We start from the raw sequence: 25,378 nt of genomic DNA on the forward strand, positions 1-25,378 counted from the left end.
TGCCAAACTAACAAAAATATAGACTAGGATATTTGGACGCCAACTTGATGTTGTTGCTACTTACATGTGCACATAGAAGTGAAAGTACTTGATGGTATCAACAGTCATGATGTGACCCATCTGGGAATTGTCCTGTTCTTAACTTTTGGGATGAAGGCAGGTTGAGATTAGGGGAAAAAAATTCGAGGAGGAAGCTATTTCAATTGTGAAATTGTGGAGCACGGTAGTTGTAGATGCACCATCTTATCCCTTTAAAATGTCTTCTCTTTTATCACATAAAACTTATAAGACGAATTCAGTCATAGAAAGAACAGAACAATGGTTGCTAATATTCACATTTTAGTGTGGCAAACAATTTCATTTCTACATCTTTCAATAAAAGCAGCCATCGTATATACAACATCGATTGGTTTGTGTTTGATGGGTAATAACTTCGGGAACTACTTGGATTGTATGAATTTGTTTTTCCATAAAAAAATTTTCAGGGGGTACGAAGATTAAAATGTTTGTGTCCATTTTTCCCCGACTATCTCGTGATGTTTGTGTACATTATTGTGCGGTTTTGAGTTTCCATGGTTAGGTTAATTATTAAAAATATTTCATGGTTATGCTGCTGTGCACGTGCTGCCCCTGTACCCCAGTGGCTAGATTGTTTAAAACCATCTCCTTTATCATTTAGTCTTATTTCATGGCATCTTTAGTATTGAAGTTACCTCGATGGCCAAAAAAAAAAAGGTTTTGAAGTTATATCATTCCTATTTTTCCCGGTTTTTTTTCAGTATCATGGTCCTCAAATGGATTGAATAACTTCATTAATGAAGCTTTGTTCTTATAATTTTTTGCATAAACCACCAGTATCCAAAAGCCATATTGGATTCAGACTAACTCAGGTTGAGCCTGGTAGAAATGCAAGGGTTGCACAAGTTTTCAACACAACATCCAGGACTCAAACTCAAGATTATTGGTTAAACCAACGCAAAGTTCCTATTAGCTTAGAACTTGGTCCTTTTTCTTGAAAAGCTTATAATCTTTTGCCTATTCAATTCTGACTATGTTATGTTATTTAGTATTTAGTTTTTATTTGCATTTTGAAATTGTGCAGATGAGTGACTTCAAATCTACATCAGATGCAAGGTGTGAGGAGGCAGCCCAGGTTGAAGAGTATTTGCGTCTTCTATGGGAGCAGCCAGGGCAAGAAGACAAGCTGTAAAGATGCTGCCATTAAGTTTAACGAGGAATTGGTGATGCAGTGTTTAATGGTTTCCCATATTTTCGCCTCCTTTATTCTTTTCATTCCATATATTATCCCATATGTCACCCCCCCCTCAAAATACCTTAATTCTGTTCGCTGTAAATATCATCTAATACATCTGGGCTTGAGCTTTTCTCTTGGTTCAGTTTATGCCTTTCATATATTTCTTGATGTGCATGTTTTCTTCCTCCTTTCTGAGACGCTTGTCTTCTCTGGCTATTATGATTTTATCCATTGGCTTGACTTAACAACTGAAAGAGACATGATCGATAAACCTATTATAAATAAGGTTTTATTTAGTTCTGTTATGTCAAACTAGTCTTCTTCTGTTTTTCTGACTTGTTTTATAAGAAAAATTACTCAATAGAATTGTTATAAGAACGTATAAATGAGAATGGAATCAAACAAGCCATTTTTTGTGATTGTCTTAGACGTCTTTCAAAAGTAATGAGCATTGCATAAGTCCAGAATTTATGCGTCAGGTGAAAAAGTGAGATTTATATCCGACGGCTAGAATTTTGGCGTGTTCCGGCTACTTCGTGTGGATTCCCGAATTTGAGCATGTGATCCCAAAAAAAGAAAGACTATGAGCCTATTTAATTTCGTCTTTTAGAGCAGCTTTTTGTTTTAAAAATAAGAAAATAAACAAGGAACTGTTTGAGAAAAAAAATTTCTGTTACGCGTTCTGAGAAGAATAGAATTTATTCTGAAATTAAAAAACTTTTTATTATTTTTTATTCTACAAAATTATAAAAGTGATGGAGAACATAATGTTTCTATTAATGATGATTATGTTAATAAAGTAAACAATTTTTCCACCCTTCACATTATCAAATATATTTTTTAAATTTTTATTTTTAGTAATTATTTTAATAACTTCAGAATAAACAAGAGAACCATTGAACACTCTTTCAGAATCTTATGTCTTTTTTCATTTTTTTCAAGAGATAAGGTGTAAGTTTATCTTCCATTGATTTTAAATTTTACTCCATCCGATTTGGAACTCCGCCTATGCGCCATAGTTTTGTTCGCTAAATAAGTTCTAGTGTTTAAATTATATCATTGGACTTTTAATTACCAGAACATTATGTCATTAGGTCAATCTCACCAAAAAAAATTTAAAAAAAAATAACATAAATAATGGAACGTATTCCTTTATATTTGCATGTGTTTAAATGTGAAGTTGTATTTTATGAATACAAATAGGAAAAAGATAAAAACACATGCAAATATGAAAAAGATAAAAATAGCATTTCTTTAAATTTTGTTTAAATGTGAAGCTGTATTTTATGGATACCATGAGTGCGTCCATAACGTAAAGAACGACAAAGCCAACAAAAGTTAATTTAATCGATAAGGAATTGACTATAAATTACAACGTTGTAAGTTTAAATTCTACTAACGATATGAGAATATTCTTTTCAATTTAGAAGCATACTCCAATTTTAATGAGCTCTTGAGGTCCGATTCAACTAGCATTTCCCATTGAAGAAGACTAAATAAATACTCTATATTGTAGGCAGACATGGACAAGAAAATAGGCATGGAATCAAATTTGTAGATTGGAGAGCGTCCCATCAACTTCATTCATTCTCTTTTATTTCCTCGGCCAAATCATTCAATGCTCATTTAATATTTAACTCATTGGGTGAGATTAATTTAAGAAAAATAGTTAATGTGATGGACAAATCCAAAAATAGATAAAGTATTGCATTAAGGACCAAATCAAAATCATCGACAAAATCTCTTTTTAAATAAGAAAAATAATTTTAAAAAAACTAATTGAAAATGCACATGAATGACATGAAGCTCTAAAAGGTATTGAAATTACAAAGTAAATATTGCATAATCAAGTGCACGGAATCTGCAAATACTTATTTAGGATAATAATTTCCAAAAGGAAGTGATTGAGGGAAAGGGACAAATTGACTGAGGACGATGACAGCAATTACAGTGTAGACTGTGGCAAATAAAAACACAAATTGCTGATTCATGAGCAGCTCAGTGTTCCCTCCTTAAATCTGACCTAAAGACGTTAATTTATGAGAAATTAACCACTAAACTGATAATTTGATGCACCGAATCTAAAGTACTGTGCCTGTGATTTGCCCCTCACATGAACCTCTGCTTTAGCATCATTGGAGCCTTCACCCCATATGACTCTTCAATAAGTTATTCCAACATCTCATCATGAAATGCCACTCTACGTTATCAATATAGGAAGAATCAGACCACAGTACGTTGGGAGTCCAGTATTTAACTTTTCCTTTGTACTTAGAAGATATTTATTTCATATTACTGTGTGTGTTTCAGCAATGGTAAATTCTGCGCTGTAGAAGCCGACGTAAGGGTTCACAAAATTACGGAGTAACATGGTAGAAGAATAGGCTGGCATGAATGATCAAACGAATTTCAAAATGCAGCCAAGTCAAAGATGAATCCGAAGACTCACCAAACTTTTAATAATGTTTTGTCAGGTAAGGTGTAGCAAAACCACATCGTCCGTTCCATGCCCACAATTTCTCAGAAAATGGTCAAATAAAACGACGAAAAACGTTTTATTTCCCAGTGGTCCTTCCTGGTCAAAACAAAACGTTGGACGGGACCAGCGGGAAAAAAATTACATTACGGCGCCCGAAATAGTGTCAGTAATTTCACAAAAAGCATGAACTAGAGATCCAACCCATCAGAGAATGCCCTACAATTTTGTCAATCATTCAAGAATTGATAGTATGCACTTCGAAGCACAAAGGATTCTTGAACTTTTACAGTATAACCTCTTGGAACACTTTTAATTTCCAGTAAATTATGAAATAAGAAATATTACAAGTTGGAAACGAGTTTCTTCTTATTATCTAATCACAATAACAGACCGCAAATAGGCACCATAGCAAGACATCAAGAAGTATAAAAATTAAAGGGAGAAACCAACCCCATTTCTTCAAAATTGTTTCTTCTGTTAAGAACCTGATTTATATTATATCGGCTGTGAGGTTCTTATCTGCTGCTTTATGCTGTCAGAAGGAAGCTGAGAAGAAACTTCTGGCAGCACAACAGCAGGAGCTGCCATGGTTTGGTACTGTGAAGGCATGGTGGGAGCCAAAGGTTGGGTGTAGTATAACTGAGCATGGGCAGGATTGGCATAGTCATAAGCATAATTTGCTGGGACAGCAGAATTGGGGGCAGCAGTCTGAGAGGGATGATGAATCTGAGAGTAAGCAACAAATTGTTGCTGATGCTGAGGCTGAGTAGAAGGGACTTGAACTAATTGAGGGATGCCTGCACTTGTTCTGTATGCGCCCGCAGCCATTTCAGCCTTCTGAATCGGAACATTTCTTACAGGATTGTAAGCTAAAGATGATGGAGCCATCGTCGGATTTGGCTGAGCTTGGGGTCGACTAGAAGGGATGGCTGTGTTGGCTTCACCAATATTAGCCTGCTGCTGCTGCTGCTGCATCGGTAAGTTGTAAGGTTGGGCCTGTCTTGCAGGCATGTAGTAAACTGGGTATTGCTGATCAAGCTGAGGGTGATGCTGAGGATGAGATTGTTGCTGGGAAGGATATACAGGATAGTATGCCGGGATTGGCACAGCGCCAGCAGGAGCATGGTGAACGAAATGGGAATTGGGCATATATTGCTGCTTCTGCTGCTGTTGAGGTTGTTGCTGCGGATCAAATTGTGATTGCAATACGTATCCGGGGTCCTGCACCTGTTGCTGTATCTGGATCCGAGTTTGAGGATCAGACATATTAAGCTTTACTGGATCAGCAGGATTACTAGGAACCCTTGTAGTCACGGCAGGAATTTGAACTGGTTCTTGATAGATTACAGGCCTTGGGCGTGACAACGGATTTGAAATGCTACCATCACTGCAGAATTATAACAAGTACCAAACACCTAATTAAGTACCAGCTAGGCTAACTTGTATGGCATCGCACACTTGTATATCCAGAATCAAACGATATAGAAAAACAATACCACGAGTATGTAATCAAAATAAGCACTGGGGAAAATCTAAAATTAGAGGAGTTTGAAGATACCTTGAAACCGAATCTGGGGAAGGCAAATCAACAACGCCGGCTGACTTCTGTTGAAATTGAGGAGGCAGATTCTGAGGCTGAGCCTGAGGCTGTGGTTGTAACTGCTGTGCCGTAGGTTTTCTATAACCCACAGGCACTCCGTGGTCTGATCTCTCATCGTCGGAGAAAACCCGATTCTGGTATTCCCCGGCAGAAACAACAGCGGAGCTAATCGGCACAACCATCGGAGTTGTGATGGTCGCCGGCATCGGAGGAGGAGACGACAGAACCACAAACCCTTCATCTTGCCTCTGCCCACCACCTCCACTAATACCCATTTGAGCAAACTGATCCTCAATTCCGACCACCTTCTGATCTTGCATCCTAACACTACTATCATCCACCACATGAACCCGAATCGGCGGAAGATTCGCCAGCGAAGGTGACGAAGAAGTAGACCCAAAAGACGAGGTCGTTTCCAGCATAGGGGAATCAGGCACAGAGTGAACATCCTGTCCTTGCTTCGTCACATTCTTGCCATTCCCGAAAGATCCAGATGGTTGAGCAACTTCATTTTCCCTAGAAACCGAGTCCAGGTTATTCCCACCAGCCTCATCATCGAGACCCAGCAAGCAATTTACCGAATCGGACTCAGAAAATCCTCTATTAAGCACTCCTGTGCCGTTTAGCGCGTTCAGGAACCAGTCATCCGACTTAGCCGAATTATCAAGTAAAGGCCCAATCGATTGCGACGATTCAGGCATCGTCGGGAACAAGAAGAGGCGGATTCTGGAGGGCTTAACCGACGAATTCGAAGCAGTTCGATCATACTCATCGATCATATTATCAAAATCTTCATCAGTAGTGACAGAGATTAAGGAATCGAGGTCTTCACTGGGAAGCTGGTATTTGAAAGTGAAGGGACGGCCATCAAGGAAGGTTTTAGAGAGGCGCGAAGACAAGTCGGAGAGAGAGGTGTTCCGGTCAACGACGACGATACGAGTATCGCCGCCGACATAACACAGAGACTTGTCGTGAGGGCGAGGGACGATGTGACCGCCGTAGCTGCACATGAGGCGGAGCTTGGAGGAGGCAGCGGCAGTAGGGAAAGGGTCATCCCAGGAGTCAGCGTTGCGGGAACGGGGAGAAGAATCAACAGAATCAGCATAGTTGAGGTGAGAGGGAGGCATCGTCGGCGTGACGACAGTGGAGAGGGGCGGCGCAGTGAGCGGAGGAGGAGGAGGAGGCGCCTCCATGGGTGGCAATGGAGGATTTTCCTCGGTGGTACCGCCTCCGTTGGAGGGGAGAGAGAGAAGAAAAGGAGAGTGAGGAAGAAGAGAGAGAGTAGAGCTGGATGCTCTTATAGTTACTCCACACCTGGTTCCTCTCCAGCCGTTTTTCTTTTGTTTTTCTCTTTCCTTTTTCATATCCTTAATATCAATCCATATCATGATATGAATATCTATAAATTTGATGATAAGGAAAAAAAACAATAACTATAATTTGATAAAAGATAAATTATGTCTTAAATTCGGTTTTAAAAAAAAGCTTTTTACTGACACTTTTAAATAACATTATTTTTACTATATTATCCCATGTATTTAATATAAAAGTTAGTTAACTAATTTAAGTATATTAAAAAATTATTTAAGATAGTTATTTATAATAAATATGTGTTTTTTTTAAAATACTTTTACTAATCATGTACTCCTTTGGACTAAATTCTTGAGTTGATTTTGATCCTAAATATAAAACATATTTATTATATTTATTAATTTTATCTAAATTACCCCTATAGATGCTCTCTCAACCATAATCAAGTAGAAGAGGGAGATGAGAAATTAAAAAAGATTATTATAGTATTTTAGAAAAAATATGTCACTTTTTTATAATTAACTAATTTATCTAACTTCTTTAATCTAATCAAATTAGTTAAATGAGTTTTATATTAAAAATCGGAAGAGTATATTAGTTAGAACTATCGTTTGATAAAGCATTTAATGTGTGCTACCACTATAACAACTACCTTAGAAAAATAAATAAATATAAGAGATAATGTGAATTAAGATTTTATATTTAAAAACAAATTAAATGTCCCGCTAGTTCTTATATAACAATTCAGGGCCTACGTAACTAAAAATATGTTACAATTAAATAAAAGTTGTATCCATCGAACATAGGTTGCGCTTGAGTTTTTAAAATAAATTTTAAGTACATTTAAGAAATAAATTTTATAATGTGACATTTTTTAATTAAAAAAGAAATCTTGAATATATTAATATCAATGTAGAGTACTACTGGGTAGAGATGGAGTGAGCATTGTTCATAAATCACAATGGTAAATGGTTAGAATTTGAGTTGCTGATGCGAAAGTGACGGTGCTTAGAGCTCGGAGATCTTAATAACTGTGATGGAAGGACATAATTAATTTCGAGATTTGATGCCGCAGGAAAAAATCTGGAGATTCTTGCCTTCACAATAAATGTCCACGTCACAGAAATATTCCGCTTTTCTAGGATATATAATTTTTTTAATAAATGTAATTTGAGTTAAAATAAATAAATTTAATTTGCTTATATTCAGAATATTTCATATTTAGTTATCAAGAAAAAGAATATTTGATACTTATTTTTTATTTAATCCTTATGAATAATTACAGTTTGTAAATAAATTTTCATCCTCATAAAGAATTATATAATCTGAAAAAATAAAATTAATTTTGAAATTTATATAAAATAAACAAAATTTACGCCATGTTATCATAGATCCATAATATACATCATCTTATCATATTTTTATTTTATTTTATTTAAATGCAAAAATATTTCATTTCGTGAGATTACACAATTCCTTATGAGAATAAAAGATTATCCAAAACCTTAAATTTAATTTTAACTTTTAACTTTTAACCATAATTTTTTAAAATAGTCCGGATCAAAATTTTAGTCATGAAATATATATAATAAAATTTGATAAAAAGTACACATGCATGAAATTAAATGAGTATTTGGATTGGCTTTTCATATATTATTTTATAGAGTATAAAATAAATATATCAATAAAGTTCTCTCTTGAATTATGTAAAATTATTTTTTCAGTTGCTTATTACTGTTTTCAAACGCCCTCTGGATGTGTTTAATCACGTTTGGGGGCCCAAACGTGCGTCCCAAACGGACTTGTGGGGTGGCTGACATTTTTGAGTGTTTGGATGCCCGATTGCCCAATCTAACTTTTGTGGTTTAAATGGGCTTCTGAGAGAAGCTCATATTTTGAGCTTTTTTTTCGGACGTGCAGCTGGGGTGAGGAAACCGTTGGAGTGTGTTTAATTGTTTTACCTAACTGACCCTCTCTGCATGTATTTTCTCTGACCTCACTCAGCTCAAAGACAAAAAAAAAGACGCACACACGCACTCAGCCACAACACGCTCTGAAGCTTAAAAAAAACTCCTCCCGACGTCTGCTGCCAACTCGCCGTGCGCCCGCCGTCTCCCGCCGTCTCAACAGTTCGGGTTCAAGTGTGGTCGGTCGTTCAGTTCTTCCAGCGTCTCATCAGTTCTTTCCTCTGTTCGTTGAGTTGTTCCAGCGTCGCCGTCTCCCGCCGTGTCTCCGCCGTGTCCCGCCGTCTCGTCAGTTGCGGTTGTTGTGTGGGAGTGGCTAGACCTTGGTCGTTCATTCAGATCCGTCAAATACCGTCGCCGTTGATCTTCTTCCCCTGTTCGGTTGCAAGCGTCGCCGTCCGTTTGAGGTGCCGCCGGATCGCATCTGCTCCAGATCCACACTGCTCAGAGTCTCCTTTGTACGCCTGGTAAGAGATACGCAATTTTGGTCCCAGATCTGGTTGTCTTCGATTGTTCTTGGCTCTTCGATTGTTCTTGGCTGCCGGCGGATGCATGGCTGTTATAGGAGTGTTCTTGGCTCTTCGATTGTTATAGGAGTCCTTAATATGATATTGTTGCTATTAATCTGATGCTCTTTCGATCAGTGTGGCCTGGCTGTCGAACTTGGTAGTAGTGTAGTAGGAAGAACTGACTTGAACGTATGGATTAATGTGGTTTTTTGGCTGTGTTTTATCTGTGTTTCCTGTTAATTATTTGTGACAATGTCAGACTCGTAGGCGCATTTTAGTTTGAAAATTTGAAGATCTGTGTTTCTATTTATTTGTAGTTCTATGTTTCTATTTTATGATTTGTGGTTCTGGCAAACTGACTACCCCTTTGCTGTTAATTATTTGCCACAAGCTCCGAAAAGTATACGTTTTTTAGTTGCTCGGTGTTTGTAAAAAGTGGCGTATATATTCATCAATAATGGTTATTGTTGATAAGTATGTTTTACAAACCTAAATATATATGATTGTGATATTATAATTTATACATATTATATATATATTAGATATTTCCTGTCATATTTATTTACAAAATAAACATAATATTTCTGCATTGTTGGAAGAAAAGTGTTCTGGTTCACTGTAACTCCCTTTTGCATTCTTGATTGACATTTTTTAATAGAACTATGAACAAAGAAAAAAGTAAGGCAACATGGGATACAAGCACTACAGAGGTGTTACTTAAAGAATGCATGGAGCAAATCTACCGGAAAAATCGTCAAGGAACATCATTTTCAAAGACTGGGTGGAACAACATTCACTCTGCATTCAATGCAAAAACAGGAAAATCTTATGAGAAGAAGCAATTGAAAAATAGGCTCGATAGCTTGAGGAAGGATTGGAGGACATGGGTTGATTTAAACAAAGAGACTGGTGTAGGTTGGGACCCTGTAAACAATACAGTGGTGGCAACAAATGAGTGGTGGGAGAAGAAAAAACTGGTATATAATTGTTGATCTTGAGTTATAAACTGTGTTATTACTTGTTATAGGCTTTTTATTTTTGTTGATTGTATTCTTGCAGGAGAATCCCCAATATGAAAAGTTTAGGTACCAGGGGTTAAAGTTTGCTTATGAATTAAACACGATATTCAAGGGTGTGATAGCATCTGGAGAGGATATGTTGGCACCGTCTTTAACCCAACCTCAGACACAAGAGGATGATGAAGAGAATGTGTATAGAGTTATACAGATCTCCTTGAAGGATCGGGGGATAGCGAAGAAGATCTTGGAGGTGCTAGTGTAGGAGTTACGGATGAGATGGCAGGCGTAAACTTAACAGCAAATACTGCACCTAGTGGTTCAGGAAGCCATGGGAAGAGGAAGAGAGGTGAAGGGTCTAGCAGGCAAAAAAAGCAAAAACTTCCGGCCTCAAGACAAATAGCGGATTCAGTTAGTGAAATAGCTACTGCATCTAAGGATAGAGCTGCAACTCTTAAGAAAATAAAAGAGGTATCAATTTCTGAGGTTACGGCCGAAGTGCTCTGCCTTGAGGAAATTACAAGTGACTCTGATTTCCGGAACCGGTGCTTAAGACTTCTGTTGCACAAGAGTGTTCGGGAAATGGTTGTTTCACTAAAAGGACAGCCGGAATACTTGGTTGCATGGCTACAGGATATGGCATACAATCCACCATCATGGCTGAAACCCCCGCCTGCTTGAACTATATTTTAGGACGCATGTTATGATTTTATTTTGTCTAACTCGGACCAGAGTTGTTATTATATGTTTTTAAGTTAATGTTTGTGGAACTATGAAATTATGTAACTTGTTAACTGACTATGAATGTTTTTAAGTTACATGTGTTATTTATAATGGTAATTGCAGCTTATGAATGTTTTTAGACTAATTTTTATGTCTTTGCATGTTTAACAGAAAGAAATATTTATTTGCACATACCTAAAAATATTTATTTGTCGTTTAAAAAAATTCTTACAGTTGAATTTAACCACACTCACAGGTGACATTATCTATGGCAAATTGGAACAATCAATTTACGTTTGAGTGGATGGAGGAAGATGAACAGTCTGAAGAGGAGTCGGAGGAAGATGAACAGTCTCAATTGATTTCCCTTCTAGATGAAGAGATAACACAATATGAAGAGGTAGCTGTATTGGTGAGTCAATATGTGATGCCTTATGTGTGCAAAGAGCCACGAAGAACTAGTCAGCAAACAGGTAATTTATGGGTGCAAGAAATTTTGCGAGATCATGAAATTCGGTGTTATGACATGTTTCGAATGGAAAAAGAAATGTTCATGCGATTATGCTCTAAACTGGTCGAACATGGTTTAAAAAATTCTAAGTATCTGGGAGTGGAAGAAATTGTTGGTATGTTTTTGAACACGGTAGGTCATGGACAATGTAATAGGATGATTCAAGAAAGGTTTCAACATTCAGGAGAAACTGTAAGCAGGCATTTTCATAGAGTATTACAGGCTTGCCTTAGTCTTTCCAGGGAATACATCAAACCACTCGATCCTACGTTTTCTGTAACTCACCCAAAAATAAAAAACGATAAACGATATTCGCCATATTTCAATGATGCAATTGGAGCAATTGATGGCACTCATGTACGATGTGTGGTGAGTCTTTCAAAGCAAGACAAATATATCGGGAGAAAGGGATATCCGACACAGAATGTCATGGCTGTATGTGATTGGGACATGTGCTTCACTTTTGTGTTAGCGGGATGGGAAGGTACTGCACATGATGCTCGTGTGTTTAACACTGCTGTCTCAACTCCAGCCTTGGATTTCCCTCATCCACCTCCAGGTATATTTTCAGTAGCTTCAGTTTTAATTATGTCAAATTCATTTGATATTTTCATTAATTTCACAATGTCAACATAATTTCATGATTTATTAGGGAAGTATTATTTGGTCGATGCTGGCTATCCAACTCCACCAGGATATCTTGGTCCGTACAGATGTGAGCGCTATCACCTTCCAGACTTCAGGCGACAACCGGGATTTGAAAATTATAACGAAGTCTTCAATTACTACCATTCAAGTTTGAGGTGCACTATAGAAAGGACTTTCGGGGTGTGGAAGAATAAGTTTCGCATCTTAGAGAAGATGCCAAGTTACAAGTATAAAACTCAAGTCCAAGTAGTTTGTGCTACAATGGCTATACATAATTTCCTCCGAAGAAATTCTGAAACTGATAAAGATTTCATAGAAGCTCAATCTGAAGGTACAATTGACGAAGACAATCATGATGAAGCTGGTGAGACATCCTCTTCAAATTTACCTAGATCAAGACAAATGAATCATGTGCGTGACACAATCAGAGACCAAATTGTATTGAGCATGGCATCCAATTAGTTATTTGATGTATTTAGTTTAAAAATGCTACGTATGTATGACCTCTAATTTACATATTTATCCATTACATATATTTAATTAAGTTTTTTATTATTTTTCAATTTCCTTCTAGTAATAACTTAATTTTTTTTATTTTTAATAAAAAAATTTTCAATACTTCTTTTAAAATAGTCACATTATATATATAATTTCTTTATAACAATAAATTAAATTTCCTTATTTTTAATAATTTTATTTTCATTACTTTATTTATGACAAATAGTCACATTATATATATAATTTCTTTATAATACTAAAGTAAATTTTTTTACTTTTAATAATTTTTATTTTCCTTACTTCTTCACTTTTAATAATTAAACATCTAATATTAGATATGTGCTATTTAATAGAATTCATGTCCTTTTAAGTCATTTTACATTCAAACTTACTTTTACATTTATCATCCAAACAAGTTTCAGCTTCTCAAACTGACTTTTTTCTAAAACCCAATCCAAACATAAATCACATTACCCAATCTGACTTTTACTCAATCTGACTTTTGGAAAAGTCAGATTGAAAAAAAAGTTACTTCTCCACCGCCAATCCAAACACACCCTAAACTCCAGCATCAAAGTGCTTCGAAATTTGCGAAGGTAGGACTGCCCAGGGAACCTAGTTGTGTGTCCCAGTGTGTATGTTCTTCTTTTTATTTTTATTTTTTTGACCAGCAGTATGTTCTTAACTTACTATAATTAGTTACTATGACTATTTTGAGTATTTTCATTTGTTACATTTATTCTTATAATTTTTTAAGGCGTGGCCGTGTTGTCAATCATTAATAATTTATTACTATAATTCTTTTTAATACTGATTATTATAATCTTGCGTGGCTCTGTGTCCTTTGGAGCCAAAACGAAGGGGCTGAAGTCATCCAAGACTAAGCGGGTCGCTTCAATTTATCTTCCATTTTGTTTATAAATAACTTTTAATATAAATCATGTAAATTAAAAAAAATCTTAAATTTTATTAATTTTTATTTAAAATTTAACAAATTTTTAGCTCTATTTTTATTTAATATATATTATATTTCATGTAATCAAAATCTATACAATAATAAATAAATAATAAAATTGTACGTTATATTCATATAAAAAATTTCTCTTACTGTCGTATAAATATGACCAAAAAATCTTTTATCTTTCTACCCTAAAAGCAGGAGTAGATGAGTAAATTTTTTATACTGGGTAACATGATCTTATTTCTATGTGTACTCAACAACACTTAGATTTTTTTAGTGGCGTAGTTTTATCTATGATCTTTTTTTTTTTTTTTTGCAATTCTGAACCTGATCTTATTTTTTGGTGCAATTTTACTCCTGATCCTTGGATGCAATTTTAGTCTTGAAGGTAAAATTGTATCCAAAAAATATCATGGTTAAAATTACACCGCTACAAAAATCAGGACACTAGATGCATATGAAAAATAAGTTCCGGGGTAAATTTGTACTTTTATGTTTTTATATTTACCTTCAGTAAATTCATGGGCGTAACCTAAAGTAAAATAATTTAAACACCTACTTAATTTATGTTGCATTTGGTGCGTTAACTATTATTAGTATTAACATCACTACTTGCGCGAATTCTTTCTCTTAAGGGAGTTTCCTATCTTAAATGTAATTAATGCAGTATATACCATAAAGACAAAGTACAAGCCTGTTGTTGAATTCTTAATGTGACCTTTAATTTTGATTTGATAAACCATCCATATATAATAAACTACAAGTGTCAAAGTATTTGTAACATATGTCAGATTCATGTGAGGGTTTTATTAGTAGACGGTTTGAATTATAAAAATACCTTCATAAACCCTCTTTAAATTTGGAGGCATATCATGATTTTATGAACTCTTAAAATTCAATTTACCTATTTTTGTGTCTCATTAAAAAACATTTTTTAGATTTTAATTTAAGAGATGTATTTTCTCATGACGGTATTTTCATTATAATCACCCATGCTGAAATGAGTCGAGCTTAAGTATTCATTTTTTTCTCTTGAGCTTATTAGTTCAAGACCAATTTTTATCATGTAGCATTATTTTGAATTATGATTTGAAAAGTAATTTTAGTTTGTAAAATAACTAAAATAGGTATGACTTTTGTTAACATTTAACATGCACAATTACTGTAAGAAGTAAGAACTGCTTTAAAAAAATAGATAAATATGAGAAACAATATAAATTGAGATCTTATATTTAGGAACAAATTGAATGTTAAATTAACTCCTATATTATGAATCGGAAGTAGTATTTTACTATTAAAAAAACATGGTTAAAAAATTGCTCATTGTAAAACTGATTAATCAAAGGTATATAAGAATCCAAAAAGTAAAATAAATCTTGAATATATTAATATTAATGTAGAGTACTGGGTAGAGATGGAGTGAGAATTGTTCATGAATCACTCAAAATGGCTAGAATTTAAGCTGCTAATGCGAAAGTGATCGTAATTCGAGATTTGATGGCGCGGGAAAAAATCTGGAGATTCTTGGCTTCACAATAAATTTCCGTGTCGCTGAAATATCCCTCTTGTCTAGGATATAATTTTTTAATAAATGTAATTTGATTCAAAAAAATTAATTTTGATATGGTTACATTCAGAATATTTCATATTTAGTTATCAAGAAAAAGAATATTTGATGCTTATTTTTTATTTAATCCTTATGAATAATTAAGGTTTGTAAATAGATTTTCATCCCCATAAAGAATTGTATAATCTGTAAAAATAAAATTAATTTTGAAATTTAAATAAAATAAAAAAAATTTACGCCATGTTATCATAAATTCATAATATCCATCATCTTATCATAATTTAATTTACATTGTCATTTTATTATAATTCATTTTTATTTTATTAAATGCAAAAATATTTCATTTCGTGAGATTACACAATTCCTTATGAGAATAAAAGAGTATCCAAAACCTTAAATTTAATTTTAGCTTTTAACTTTTAACCATAATTTTTTAAAATAGTCCGGATCTTGAATTATTCAAAATTATTTTTCCAGTTGCTTATTAGCGTTTTCAAATATAGCCTCCAGCACCAAGGTGCTTCGTAATTTGCGAAGGCAGGCAGCTCCGTGAAGTTAGTTGTGCGTCCTCGTGTGTGTGTGTGTGCGCGTGTGTTCTTAGCTTACTATAATTAGTTACTCTGACTATTATAATTTGTTACATTTATTCTTATAATTTTTTTGGGTGCGGCGGCGTTGTCAATTATCAATAATTTATTACCATAATTCTTTCTAATACTGATTATTATAATATTGTGGGCGCAGCCCTGTGTCCTTTGGCGCCAAAACGAAGTAGCTGAAGTCACCTAAGACTAAGCTTGTCGCTTCAATTATTCACTTTTAATATGAATCCCGTAACCTAAAAAAAAAAAAACAAATTAAATTAAATTTTTAAAAAAAAATTTAATAACCTTTTAGCTTTATCTAAATTCAATATATATTATATTTCATATAAATAAAATCAATACAATAATAAATAAGAGTAAAATTATGTTCTATATTTATACCAAAAAAATTTCTCTAGCTGTCCTATAAACATGACCAAAAAATATCTTTTCTTTCTACCTTAATGGTGCAATTTTATTTATAATATTTTTTTTTACAATTCTAGACATAATTTTTTTTAATGTAATTTTACCCTTGATCTTTGGATGTAATTTTAGTCCTGAAGGGTAAAATTGTACCTAAAAAATCATGAGTAAAATTGCACCACTAAAAAAATTGGAACACTAGATATGTATGAAAAATAAGATCCAAAGTAAATTTGCACTTTTATCTTTTTATATTTAGATTCACAAGTAAATTCATGCGCGTAACCCATAATCACTTAAAAAAAAGTTTTGCACAACACCTTTTACATATTTATTTTGTAAAGCTTAAAATTATTTAAGATAAGCTAATTTAAACAGCCACTTAATTTATTTTGTATTTGGTGCGTTAACTATTATTAGTATTAACATCAGTATTTGCACCAATTCTTTCTCTCTCTCTGTTTTTGTTTTTTTACACCAGCATGCACCAATTCTTTCTCTTAAGGGAGTTTCCTCTTTTAAATGTAATTAATGCAATATATACCATAAAGACAAAGTACAAACCTGTTATTGAATTCTTAATGTGACCTTTAATTTTGATTTAATAAACCATCCATATATAATATATTACAAGTGTCAAAGTATTTGTAACATATGTTATATTCATGTGAGGATTTTATTAGTAAACGGTTCGAATTCTAAAAATACCTCCATAATTTTTTTTTTGAATTTGGAGGCATATCGTAATTTTATGAACTCTTAAAATTCAATTTACCTATTTTTGTGTATCATTAAAAAACACAGTTTATTATAATTTAAGAGACATATTTTCTCATGATGGTAACATTTTCATTATAATCACCCATGCGGAAATGAGTCAAGCTTGAATATCCATTTTTCCTCTTGAGCTTATTAGTCCAAGCCCAATTTTTAACATATATCGTTATTTTGAATTATGATTGGACAAGTAATTTTGGTTTATAGAATAATCAAAATGGGTATAATTTTTGTTAAATAATAAAAAAGATTAAACATATCAACTTATAAAACATAATAATATTAAATTATTTTAATAAGAAGAAGTTATATTTAATAAATAAAATATATTTAAATTAGAAATCATATTAATAGGAAATTTTTTGAACCAAATAATATTACATAATTAATTAGATGATATACTTTGCACAATTTATGTAATTATAAAATTAAAAATACCATAAAAACTATGTCAAAAATTATTTTCATTTAAAAACATTAAAAATAAATAACTAAAAATTGATCATGAAGTATAAAAAATATGCAGAAAGAAGTATAAAAATAATATAAACATAAAGGTAAAAATATCTTTTAATTTTAAAAATCTGTTTTTGCATCGGTAAATTTTATGTGCTTTTACAATCATATTTAAAAAGAAAAAAAGAAGCCAGCTTCTAGCCCCATGAATCTGATTAGCCAAAAGCTTCTAGCCAAAAGATCGCATCATCACAGAGGCACTAAATACTTGAGCTTAGGCCAAGCCCAATTTGTAAAATACAGCATTACTTTTAGATTTAAGTGCTATTAAGTAAATTAGTTACCAATATTTTTTTAGTTCATATAAATCGTAAGGCATATATATCATATCTTTTGCAGTTTCTAATAACCATTTAGGATACGAAGCCATTCTCACGCTATCCATTTCTCGCAGTTAAAAAATCACTTAAAATAAGCTAATTTTTTACGTCCATTTTTACCAGGAGAATCCCATTAAGGTCTCAGACAACTATAGAGCAAAGAAGTTAACATGATTTCAAATTTTATTGGGATTTTGTTATAAAATTTCTTGTGTGGGATTTTACTATCATCGATTATCTCTATTTTATTTTACCAATCTAAATGATCTAATCCTTTTAAAAATTAAAATATTGAAGTTTTTTTTTTGAAAAAAAATAAATGGGATGCAATCATACAAACACCATCATCCACAAGATATTATTGCTATTGAGGAAAACATTTACAATAATGTATTGTTGATAGAAATGTCAATTTCCCCTTCTCTCCTTTGTCCCCTTCATTTGCCCATCTGTTGTTCCACTATTTACTTGCTGGTGATTTTTAGGAACATTGACAATAACGTTGGCTGAAAGGTCATCCTTTTATATGTTCGTTTTATGCATCAGATACTGTTTTCCTAAGTGGGTATGGTTTTATTTGTAAGATACATTATTTAGGAATGTTTGGAATTTTAACATTTTTTTTTAATTTTTACGTACCCACATATGATTTTCTTTTTCTTCCTATTCGATCAACTCATCAAAAGGTATTTGATATGTGCAGTAGAAATTTTTTTTACAATAATAACCATGTGCCATTATTTTTTATTCACAAATAAAATATTACACATTTAAATTATAAAATTATTTTTATTTTATTTTATTGAAAATAAAATGTTTTGACGTAACAAGTCATTTTCTGCATTCTAAATTAAAAACTGCCAGTCTCTTCTCATATATATAAATATATATATTAAATTGATAAAAATTTTCACACTTACCTTTATTAAAAAAAGGTGTTAAAAATATATTGTATATTTTCTCTTACTTATTTTTTATTACATTTAAATAGATATACAATTAAAAAAGTGTCATTAATTATCTTTACAAGTCACTTGTATTTAAAAACAAATTATTTACAAATGTATGATGTAAGCATATTAGTATTCATATTTTATTAATTATTTTTAAAAATATATTAAATCTAAGTCGTTTTTTCATACCAGTAATGTCAAATCAAGCATATCCAACCTTTTTAACATTCCCTGCCACCGAAGGCTTCAATTGTCCTGTACTTTGGATGCATGACATATTTTTTAGAGCATCCTCTCTGCAATTTTTTACAAATAATATTTTGCGATAATTTAAAAAAAAAAAAGAAGATAACGAAGGGCTTTCTTCTAATGTACTGGGTAATATAAAAAGAATATATTCATTACTTCATCTTTAAAAAAAATATAATTGTTATAATATATTAGAAGGCATCCACCTAAAGCCAACAATCAGTAGATAGGAACTTAATTTCTGTTGACTAAGAAAAGAAAGTGAACCTCATGAATAATAAAAAAAAGAAGAATCTAAAAAAATAACTCTCAAGTTTTAAAATTTTAAATCAGGAATGAATATAAAAATCTTTTATCATTTGTTTTTTAAAAGTTATTAATTATTATTAAAATATAGTGAACAAAATTGATTTAAAATTTTAAAATTTAGAGACATTTTTTGAAAATTTTCTCATAAAAAAAGTCATGTTATGTAATAATCATTTTCAAATATGATGATATGATACTGAGAAATTTGCTAAAAGTTATCTCTTCTCAAAATGTTTTGCTTTAAGATACCTAACAACTTAGGTTCTTGGAGGGGCACAACTCTTTGAATAGTGAGTAATATTTCTCCAGCTATATGTAATATTTTATTTTACATGTAACTAAAAATAGATTACATATAATTAAAAAAATGTATTTGTTGAAGAGATACTACATTTAGGTCTTCAAACAAATTTCAAATACTTTTGAATAATAAACTTTGTAATAGGTAATTTTTTAAAAAAATTTGGTAAAATGTGATACAAAATTAATAGAAAAAATGATAAAAAAATACATATTAAATTTTAAAAAGACAAACAATTCATACTGACTGTTCTTATAATGATTTTGACTACTCTTATAATGATTTTAACTACTTTTGTAATGGCTTTTATGAATCAAAATCACAAATTTATCATTTTAAAATTTAATAGGTCTTTTTTTGTTATTTTTTTCAAATGAATATATAAAATAATAAAAAAAAATTATCCACCCAAAGAAGAAACCATCATACACGCGCTTTGGTCAAAAGGTCCTCGTCATCTAGTCACTTTCATATGTAAGCAATGAATTGTTTTGTTGAAAATACCATTAAAAGTATCCGTCAAAGCATTTAAAAAAAAAAATTCTTGTCGAATTCTTGAGCCCCCGACAGAAAATGCTTCACTAACTTCATTTCCCTTTGGATCTTAGTTTAAAAAACAAAAGCCTTAATACAAAAAAAAATTATCAATTTTATTTATTGTGGACACATCCAAAAATTATACGTAATCATCAACTACTAAAAAAATTGTACCAGATTTTATTTCAACTAAACTATAACCACTATGCATGATTTAAAAAAAAAAAATTGTCAGCGTTATTGGGTGTACGTGTGTTATACTTTTCTTAGCTTAGCCTAGATCATTATTATATGAATAAATCATCTCAACTACAAGAAGTGGGATTAGTTGTTGAGTTGAATAATTTAAATTAATTAAGTTTATTATAGATGATCTAAAATTAAATTTTGTTTTGTTTTCAAAATAAAATGACTTATAAAAATGTTTTTTGTTTTAATTGAAATATCAAATTTAATCAATTCTGCGTGAGCAATAAAACTCTCACTTCTTAAGCAAATAGATGAGCATTCGATTTTATACTTTGTAGTAGAAAAAACTCAATTAGCAGGGCCTACTACCTATATCTTTATGAAAAATTAATACCACACTTGGTTCTTTGACATCTACTTAATTAATTTAGGTAGATTTAAAAACTAGTTAAATTAATTAATTAATTAAAAATCTATATTGATTTTTTTAAATACCCTCTTAAATCAGTTGCATTGAATCTACTTCTATTACAAACTAGTAAACTACCTAAAAATGTGCAATCGATAAGAAATAAAATGGATTGAAATCTTATATATTACTTTCAATCTTTAACATAAAAACTAAATAATTAATTTAAAAATATTTTTTAAAAAATACTTAAATCAGTTTATTTGTCATAAATATGTATTGGTCTATTTAAAGTATCATCTTTAATTTGTATGTTGAAACGATTTTTTGGTGAAAATTTCTTACAATAAAAAACAAAGTAAATTAAAATTTTATATTTAAAACTAAATTTAATTATCAACTAACTTAAAAAATAAGATAATATATACTATCTGATTCTAATTATAAGACTTTATTTATTATAATATATACTATCTCTGGTCCTAATTAAAATCATTTAAGCAGACAAATTAAAAATTATAAATAAAATCTTATAATTAGGATCGAAGGTAGGATAACACATGACCGGATTTTGGCTGAAGTTTCTTTATTTTTTAATTGTTTAAAGTTAAAACCTAAAAGGACGGTTTAACAGTGAATCTGACGCACTTTTTCAGGGTCCCACGTATGCTGTAACCAGTAAAAAAGTGAGTTAAATATAATTGATCCCTGGAATAGTGAAAAGTATTATAATTATTAGGACTTAAAAAAAATCTCAAAAAAATGATTGCCAAATTTTAAAATTTTAAATCAATATTAGTTACCATACTAGTAAAAAAATTACTATACTAAAAAGCAAATGATAACACATTTTTGTAGTAATTCATAATTTAAAAATTTAAAATTCAACAATCATTTTTTTGAAATTTTTTCTAAAAAAAAGGTAGTCATTGAAAATCTCATAATAATTGAGTGGGAGGCAACATAAATTTGGATGCAGAAAATGATAACAAATTTATTGCTTGTTTGTTATTAATATTTTTTTAATAATTATATTCCCTCTTTCAAACTTATAATAATTTTCTTTAATTAAAAGTCAACAAAGCATAAAGAGCCGTGTCAACTAAAAAAAAGTGAGTTTCTCAAAAAGAGAAAAACTTACAGCCAACTAGTTGTATCTAATACTATTGATTATTAATAATAAATAAAATATTAGTTACTAATTTCAAAATGATTTAAAAATTTTGGTAGGAAGGAATCTTCAAAGGCACGCTGATAAGAAATAGAAGAAAGCATAATGACGGAAGGAAGGAATCAAGTGTGAAATGATAGGTTATCGAGGAACGGTGGATGATGAAGTTTAGGGGCAGGTTGAGATGCTGAAGGGACTTTTAGACTTTTTAATTAAATAAGTCTAATAAGAAAGGACAAATTGGGAATAAATCCCATTTAAAAAAATTAATTATAGAATGAGACTTAACATTATATAATAATAAGTTTGAGGGGGTAAAAAAACTATAATACCAAATTATATATATTTGATCCTAATTGTATATTACATATACCTAGTTGTAATAGAACCTAACTGCATATCACTTTTGCATATGCTGGACTTTAATTGCAATTGCATATTCCTAACTGTGTATAGGACCTAATTGCATATCCTTGATCCTGAGCTACATATACGTGATTCTAATTGCATGTTGATGATACTTAGTTATATATAAGACCTAATTGCATATCACTTATTCTAATTGCATATCTTTGATCCTCAGCTGCATGCACTTAACCCTAATTGCATGTTTAGGATGCCTAGTTGCTTATAGGAATAAATTGTATATCACTAATCATACTTGTATATCCTCTATCTCCAACTGTGTATGCTTGATCCTAATTACATATTTTATATATCTAGTTATGTATAAAACCTAATTGCATATTACTGATCACAATTGCATGTTATTGATCTCAAGTTGCATATATTTGATTCTAATTATATTTTATTAAGGGTTTTTTTTTTTTTAATTCTCCAAAAAGACCTCAAAAATTCAGATCCTATTCTACAATTAACTTTTTCAAATGAAGATTAATCCCAATTTTTCCAACAAAAAATTAAATTAAATGTTCACCTTTGGAAAAAAAGAAAAAAGAAAAAGAAGAAGGCAGAATCGGGCCCCACAGCCACCAAGTTGTGACGCCTATAAGCATGCTTGATGAATGTGCCCTACTACTTGGTGGGCCCATGTTGCCAAGTTCATGAATTCATTAATAGTTATGACTCTAATCTATATTCCCCCTAGTCTAATCCTACACCACATGCAGACAAGGCATCTATTATTTGGGCTGTTAGGCTAGAATTTTTTTTTTTGACCAGGTGTAGGCCAGAATTCTAATAATTACGACGTGTCTATCTAGGTATTAATTGTCAACATTTACTTGCTTTAGCGGCAACACTATCTCTCGTATTTGGATAAAATTTCAGTAAAAACATTAACATCTTTATAAAACTAAAACTAGCTCTGGTATTTAATATAAAAATTATTTTAAAATTTAATTTAGTTTTAAATAAAAATTTTAATCTATTTTATTTATTTATTTATTTTTTAAAATAATATTTGTAGTAATTACATATGATAAATATTCTATCAAATAATAACTTTAATTAATACTCATGATTAGTAATAGTATTTTAAAAAAGATAATACTTATTTATTATAAATATCTAAATTAACAAATTTTTTCAACTTATTCAAATTAGTTAACTAACTATTATATTAAGCAATGGATGCAGTATATTTTTTCTATGTAAAATCTTATACTCTTGATAAGTGATTTCCAATGATTTCGCCCAATTCTTTCATAAACACTATTTAATACGCAACCTGTATTTTAACTATAATTATATTTGGCAAAAAATATAATTAAAATTTTAATCTATATTTAAATATACAAACACAAAAGAAATTATACTATTCATAAAATACTAATAGTACAATTTATTTATCAATGTAAAAATTATGCCTAATCTTTGATAAACACATAAGAAGTCATGTTATTTTCATAATTGTTGTAATTTATTGATTTTGATTCATTATTGTTATCTTGTTTAAATGTTTTAATATGAAAATATGCAAATGTGCAGATATATTAATTTATTATATCCGTTGATTTTTATTATAATGCATTCAATACCTAATAACATATTAAGAAATCTGATTGAAGCTATTTCTCATGTATTATGCTTCCCTTCATATAATATAAAATCTAGTTTAACTTGCTAATATTCAAAATTTGTTAAAAATTCGTTGCCATGTTTTCAAGTTGTAACTAATTTATTGTTAAATATTATGAAATTATATTCCAGTGACAATAATTTTTTCCCCTGACAAAAAAAAAAGCATGCTTGACTTATAAGGCTTTTGATATGTCAATAATGCTGGTTGCTATCTTTCCTTGGAAGGTTCCTGCTGGTTTAAACGATTCCTCTCTCTTTTTTTTGAAAATAATAAATAAATAATATCCCCTTTCCATGATTACATTTTAATTTATATTTTATGGGTGAATTATTACATTTTAATATTTTATTATGCACCATCATCCATTCGGGATAAGACTCCCATTATAATACACTTCCTTCCTTCCTTTTTTTTTTTTTAAATTTTCTTTAAACAAACTCTTATCATCCAATAAATTAAATTACTATCTCCTGTCTTTAATATAAGAGCTAGAAAAACTTGTTAAGTTAGTTGTTTGTGATAAATAAGTATTGTCTTTTCTAAAATATCTTTGCTAATCAAGTATATTAGTTGAAATTATATTATTACAAAGATTGTTTTAAAAAAATAGATAATTATAAGAAAAAAAGTAGACTGAAATTTTATATTTAAGATCAAAATAAAAATCAAATAAATTTTTATATTAAAGACATGAGATAGTATTATTGTTGAAAGGTGCAATGACAAGCGCGTGCCAGCCTTTTATTTCTGATAAATTATATTTATATAAATTGTATTTAATTTACAATTGAAAGACTAAACAGTGGGTTGAGAGGGAAAGAATCAATAGAATTTAAACATTGAATAACAAAGATGCTGATATTCCACCTAAAAAAATGCTAATAAAATTATCTCTTATTTAAATTTGATAATATTTGGGCAAGACACTTATAACAAATAAACATATATAAGAGGATATATTTGTAATTTAATAAAATATTATTTTGAATTTTTATCAAACAGTCTATCAGAGGTTTTATACGGTCAAGCATGCGAGAACTTATGAGAACAAAATATAAAAATATATTATAATATAATTAGTTCACACACACACACACACACATATATGACATATAATGTAATGTATCTAAAAAGATTGAATAAAGTAGTTTGAACAGTGTTTCAACTCAAAAAAAGGTCAAGCCAATATATATTTTACAACAACAACGTGATTTAATAAAAACTAGAAATTTCTCCCCGTACGATGTACAGATTAACCTATATGATTATATTTAAAAGTTTAATAAATTACATTATCTAAGATAGTTTAAAATTTACTTCCAAGAGGAATATGATAGTTTAAAATTTACTTCCAAGAGGAATATATTTTTTTATTCATTTTAATGGAATTTGAATTAGAGATATAGAATTTATGTCGAATAGATGAAAATTTGAAATTAATTATTTATTTCTCTATTTAAGCTTCTTATTGACATGCTATTTAATTATGACACCCCCATTTAATTTAATATACTCAAATTCCAATTAAGATATTATTCAAATTGAAAGTTA

General features: G+C 30.8%; 3 protein-coding genes and 1 long non-coding RNA gene across 4 annotated transcripts; 3 read left to right on the forward strand and 1 right to left on the reverse strand.

The window, feature by feature from the left end:
* Positions 1-88: 88 nt before the first annotated feature.
* Positions 89-1,415, forward strand: LOC114749474 (uncharacterized). Its single transcript, XR_003740565.1, has 2 exons — positions 89-1,002; positions 1,103-1,415. It is a non-coding gene; the product is annotated as an uncharacterized LOC114749474 (long non-coding RNA).
* Positions 1,416-3,895: 2,480 nt separating this feature from the next.
* Positions 3,896-6,610, reverse strand: LOC114749467 (uncharacterized). The gene is made up of 2 exons (XM_028937962.1): positions 5,293-6,610; positions 3,896-5,121 (listed from the first exon to the last, which is right to left on the reverse strand). Exons 1-2 carry the CDS (start codon positions 6,525-6,527, stop codon positions 4,230-4,232), a joined length of 2,127 nt encoding a protein of 708 aa, XP_028793795.1. The 5' UTR covers positions 6,528-6,610; the 3' UTR covers positions 3,896-4,229.
* Positions 6,611-9,633: 3,023 nt separating this feature from the next.
* LOC114749466 (L10-interacting MYB domain-containing protein-like) lies at positions 9,634-10,399 on the forward strand. Its single transcript, XM_028937961.1, has 2 exons — positions 9,634-10,095; positions 10,178-10,399. The coding sequence occupies exons 1-2, from the start codon at positions 9,781-9,783 to the stop codon at positions 10,397-10,399; spliced, it is 537 nt and encodes a 178-aa protein (XP_028793794.1). The 5' UTR covers positions 9,634-9,780.
* Positions 10,400-11,125: 726 nt separating this feature from the next.
* LOC114749468 (uncharacterized) lies at positions 11,126-12,478 on the forward strand. The gene is made up of 2 exons (XM_028937963.1): positions 11,126-11,927; positions 12,021-12,478. The coding sequence occupies exons 1-2, from the start codon at positions 11,126-11,128 to the stop codon at positions 12,476-12,478; spliced, it is 1,260 nt and encodes a 419-aa protein (XP_028793796.1).
* The last annotated feature ends 12,900 nt before the right edge of the window (positions 12,479-25,378 follow it).

The sequence above is a fragment of the Neltuma alba genome, unplaced genomic scaffold, assembly GCF_004799145.2.
Source record: "Neltuma alba isolate B1F8T4 unplaced genomic scaffold, ASM479914v2 tig00006057_pilon, whole genome shotgun sequence".
NCBI classification, from domain to species: Eukaryota; Viridiplantae; Streptophyta; class Magnoliopsida; order Fabales; family Fabaceae; genus Neltuma; species Neltuma alba.

Excerpts from the sequence above, each read along its gene's own strand:
- LOC114749467 (XM_028937962.1), bottom strand. The coding sequence starts at position 6,527 with ATGGAGGCGCCTCCTCCTCCTCCTCCGCTCACTGCGCCGCCCCTCTCC. Across the intron at positions 5,122-5,292 it reads TCCCCAGATTCGGTTTCAAG|TGATGGTAGCATTTCAAATC; the intron begins GTATCTTCAAAC and ends ATAATTCTGCAG.
- LOC114749466 (XM_028937961.1), top strand. The coding sequence starts at position 9,781 with ATGAACAAAGAAAAAAGTAAGGCAACATGGGATACAAGCACTACAGAG. Across the intron at positions 10,096-10,177 it reads GGTGGGAGAAGAAAAAACTG|GAGAATCCCCAATATGAAAA; the intron begins GTATATAATTGT and ends GTATTCTTGCAG.
- LOC114749468 (XM_028937963.1), top strand. The coding sequence starts at position 11,126 with ATGGCAAATTGGAACAATCAATTTACGTTTGAGTGGATGGAGGAAGAT. Across the intron at positions 11,928-12,020 it reads TTTCCCTCATCCACCTCCAG|GGAAGTATTATTTGGTCGAT; the intron begins GTATATTTTCAG and ends ATGATTTATTAG.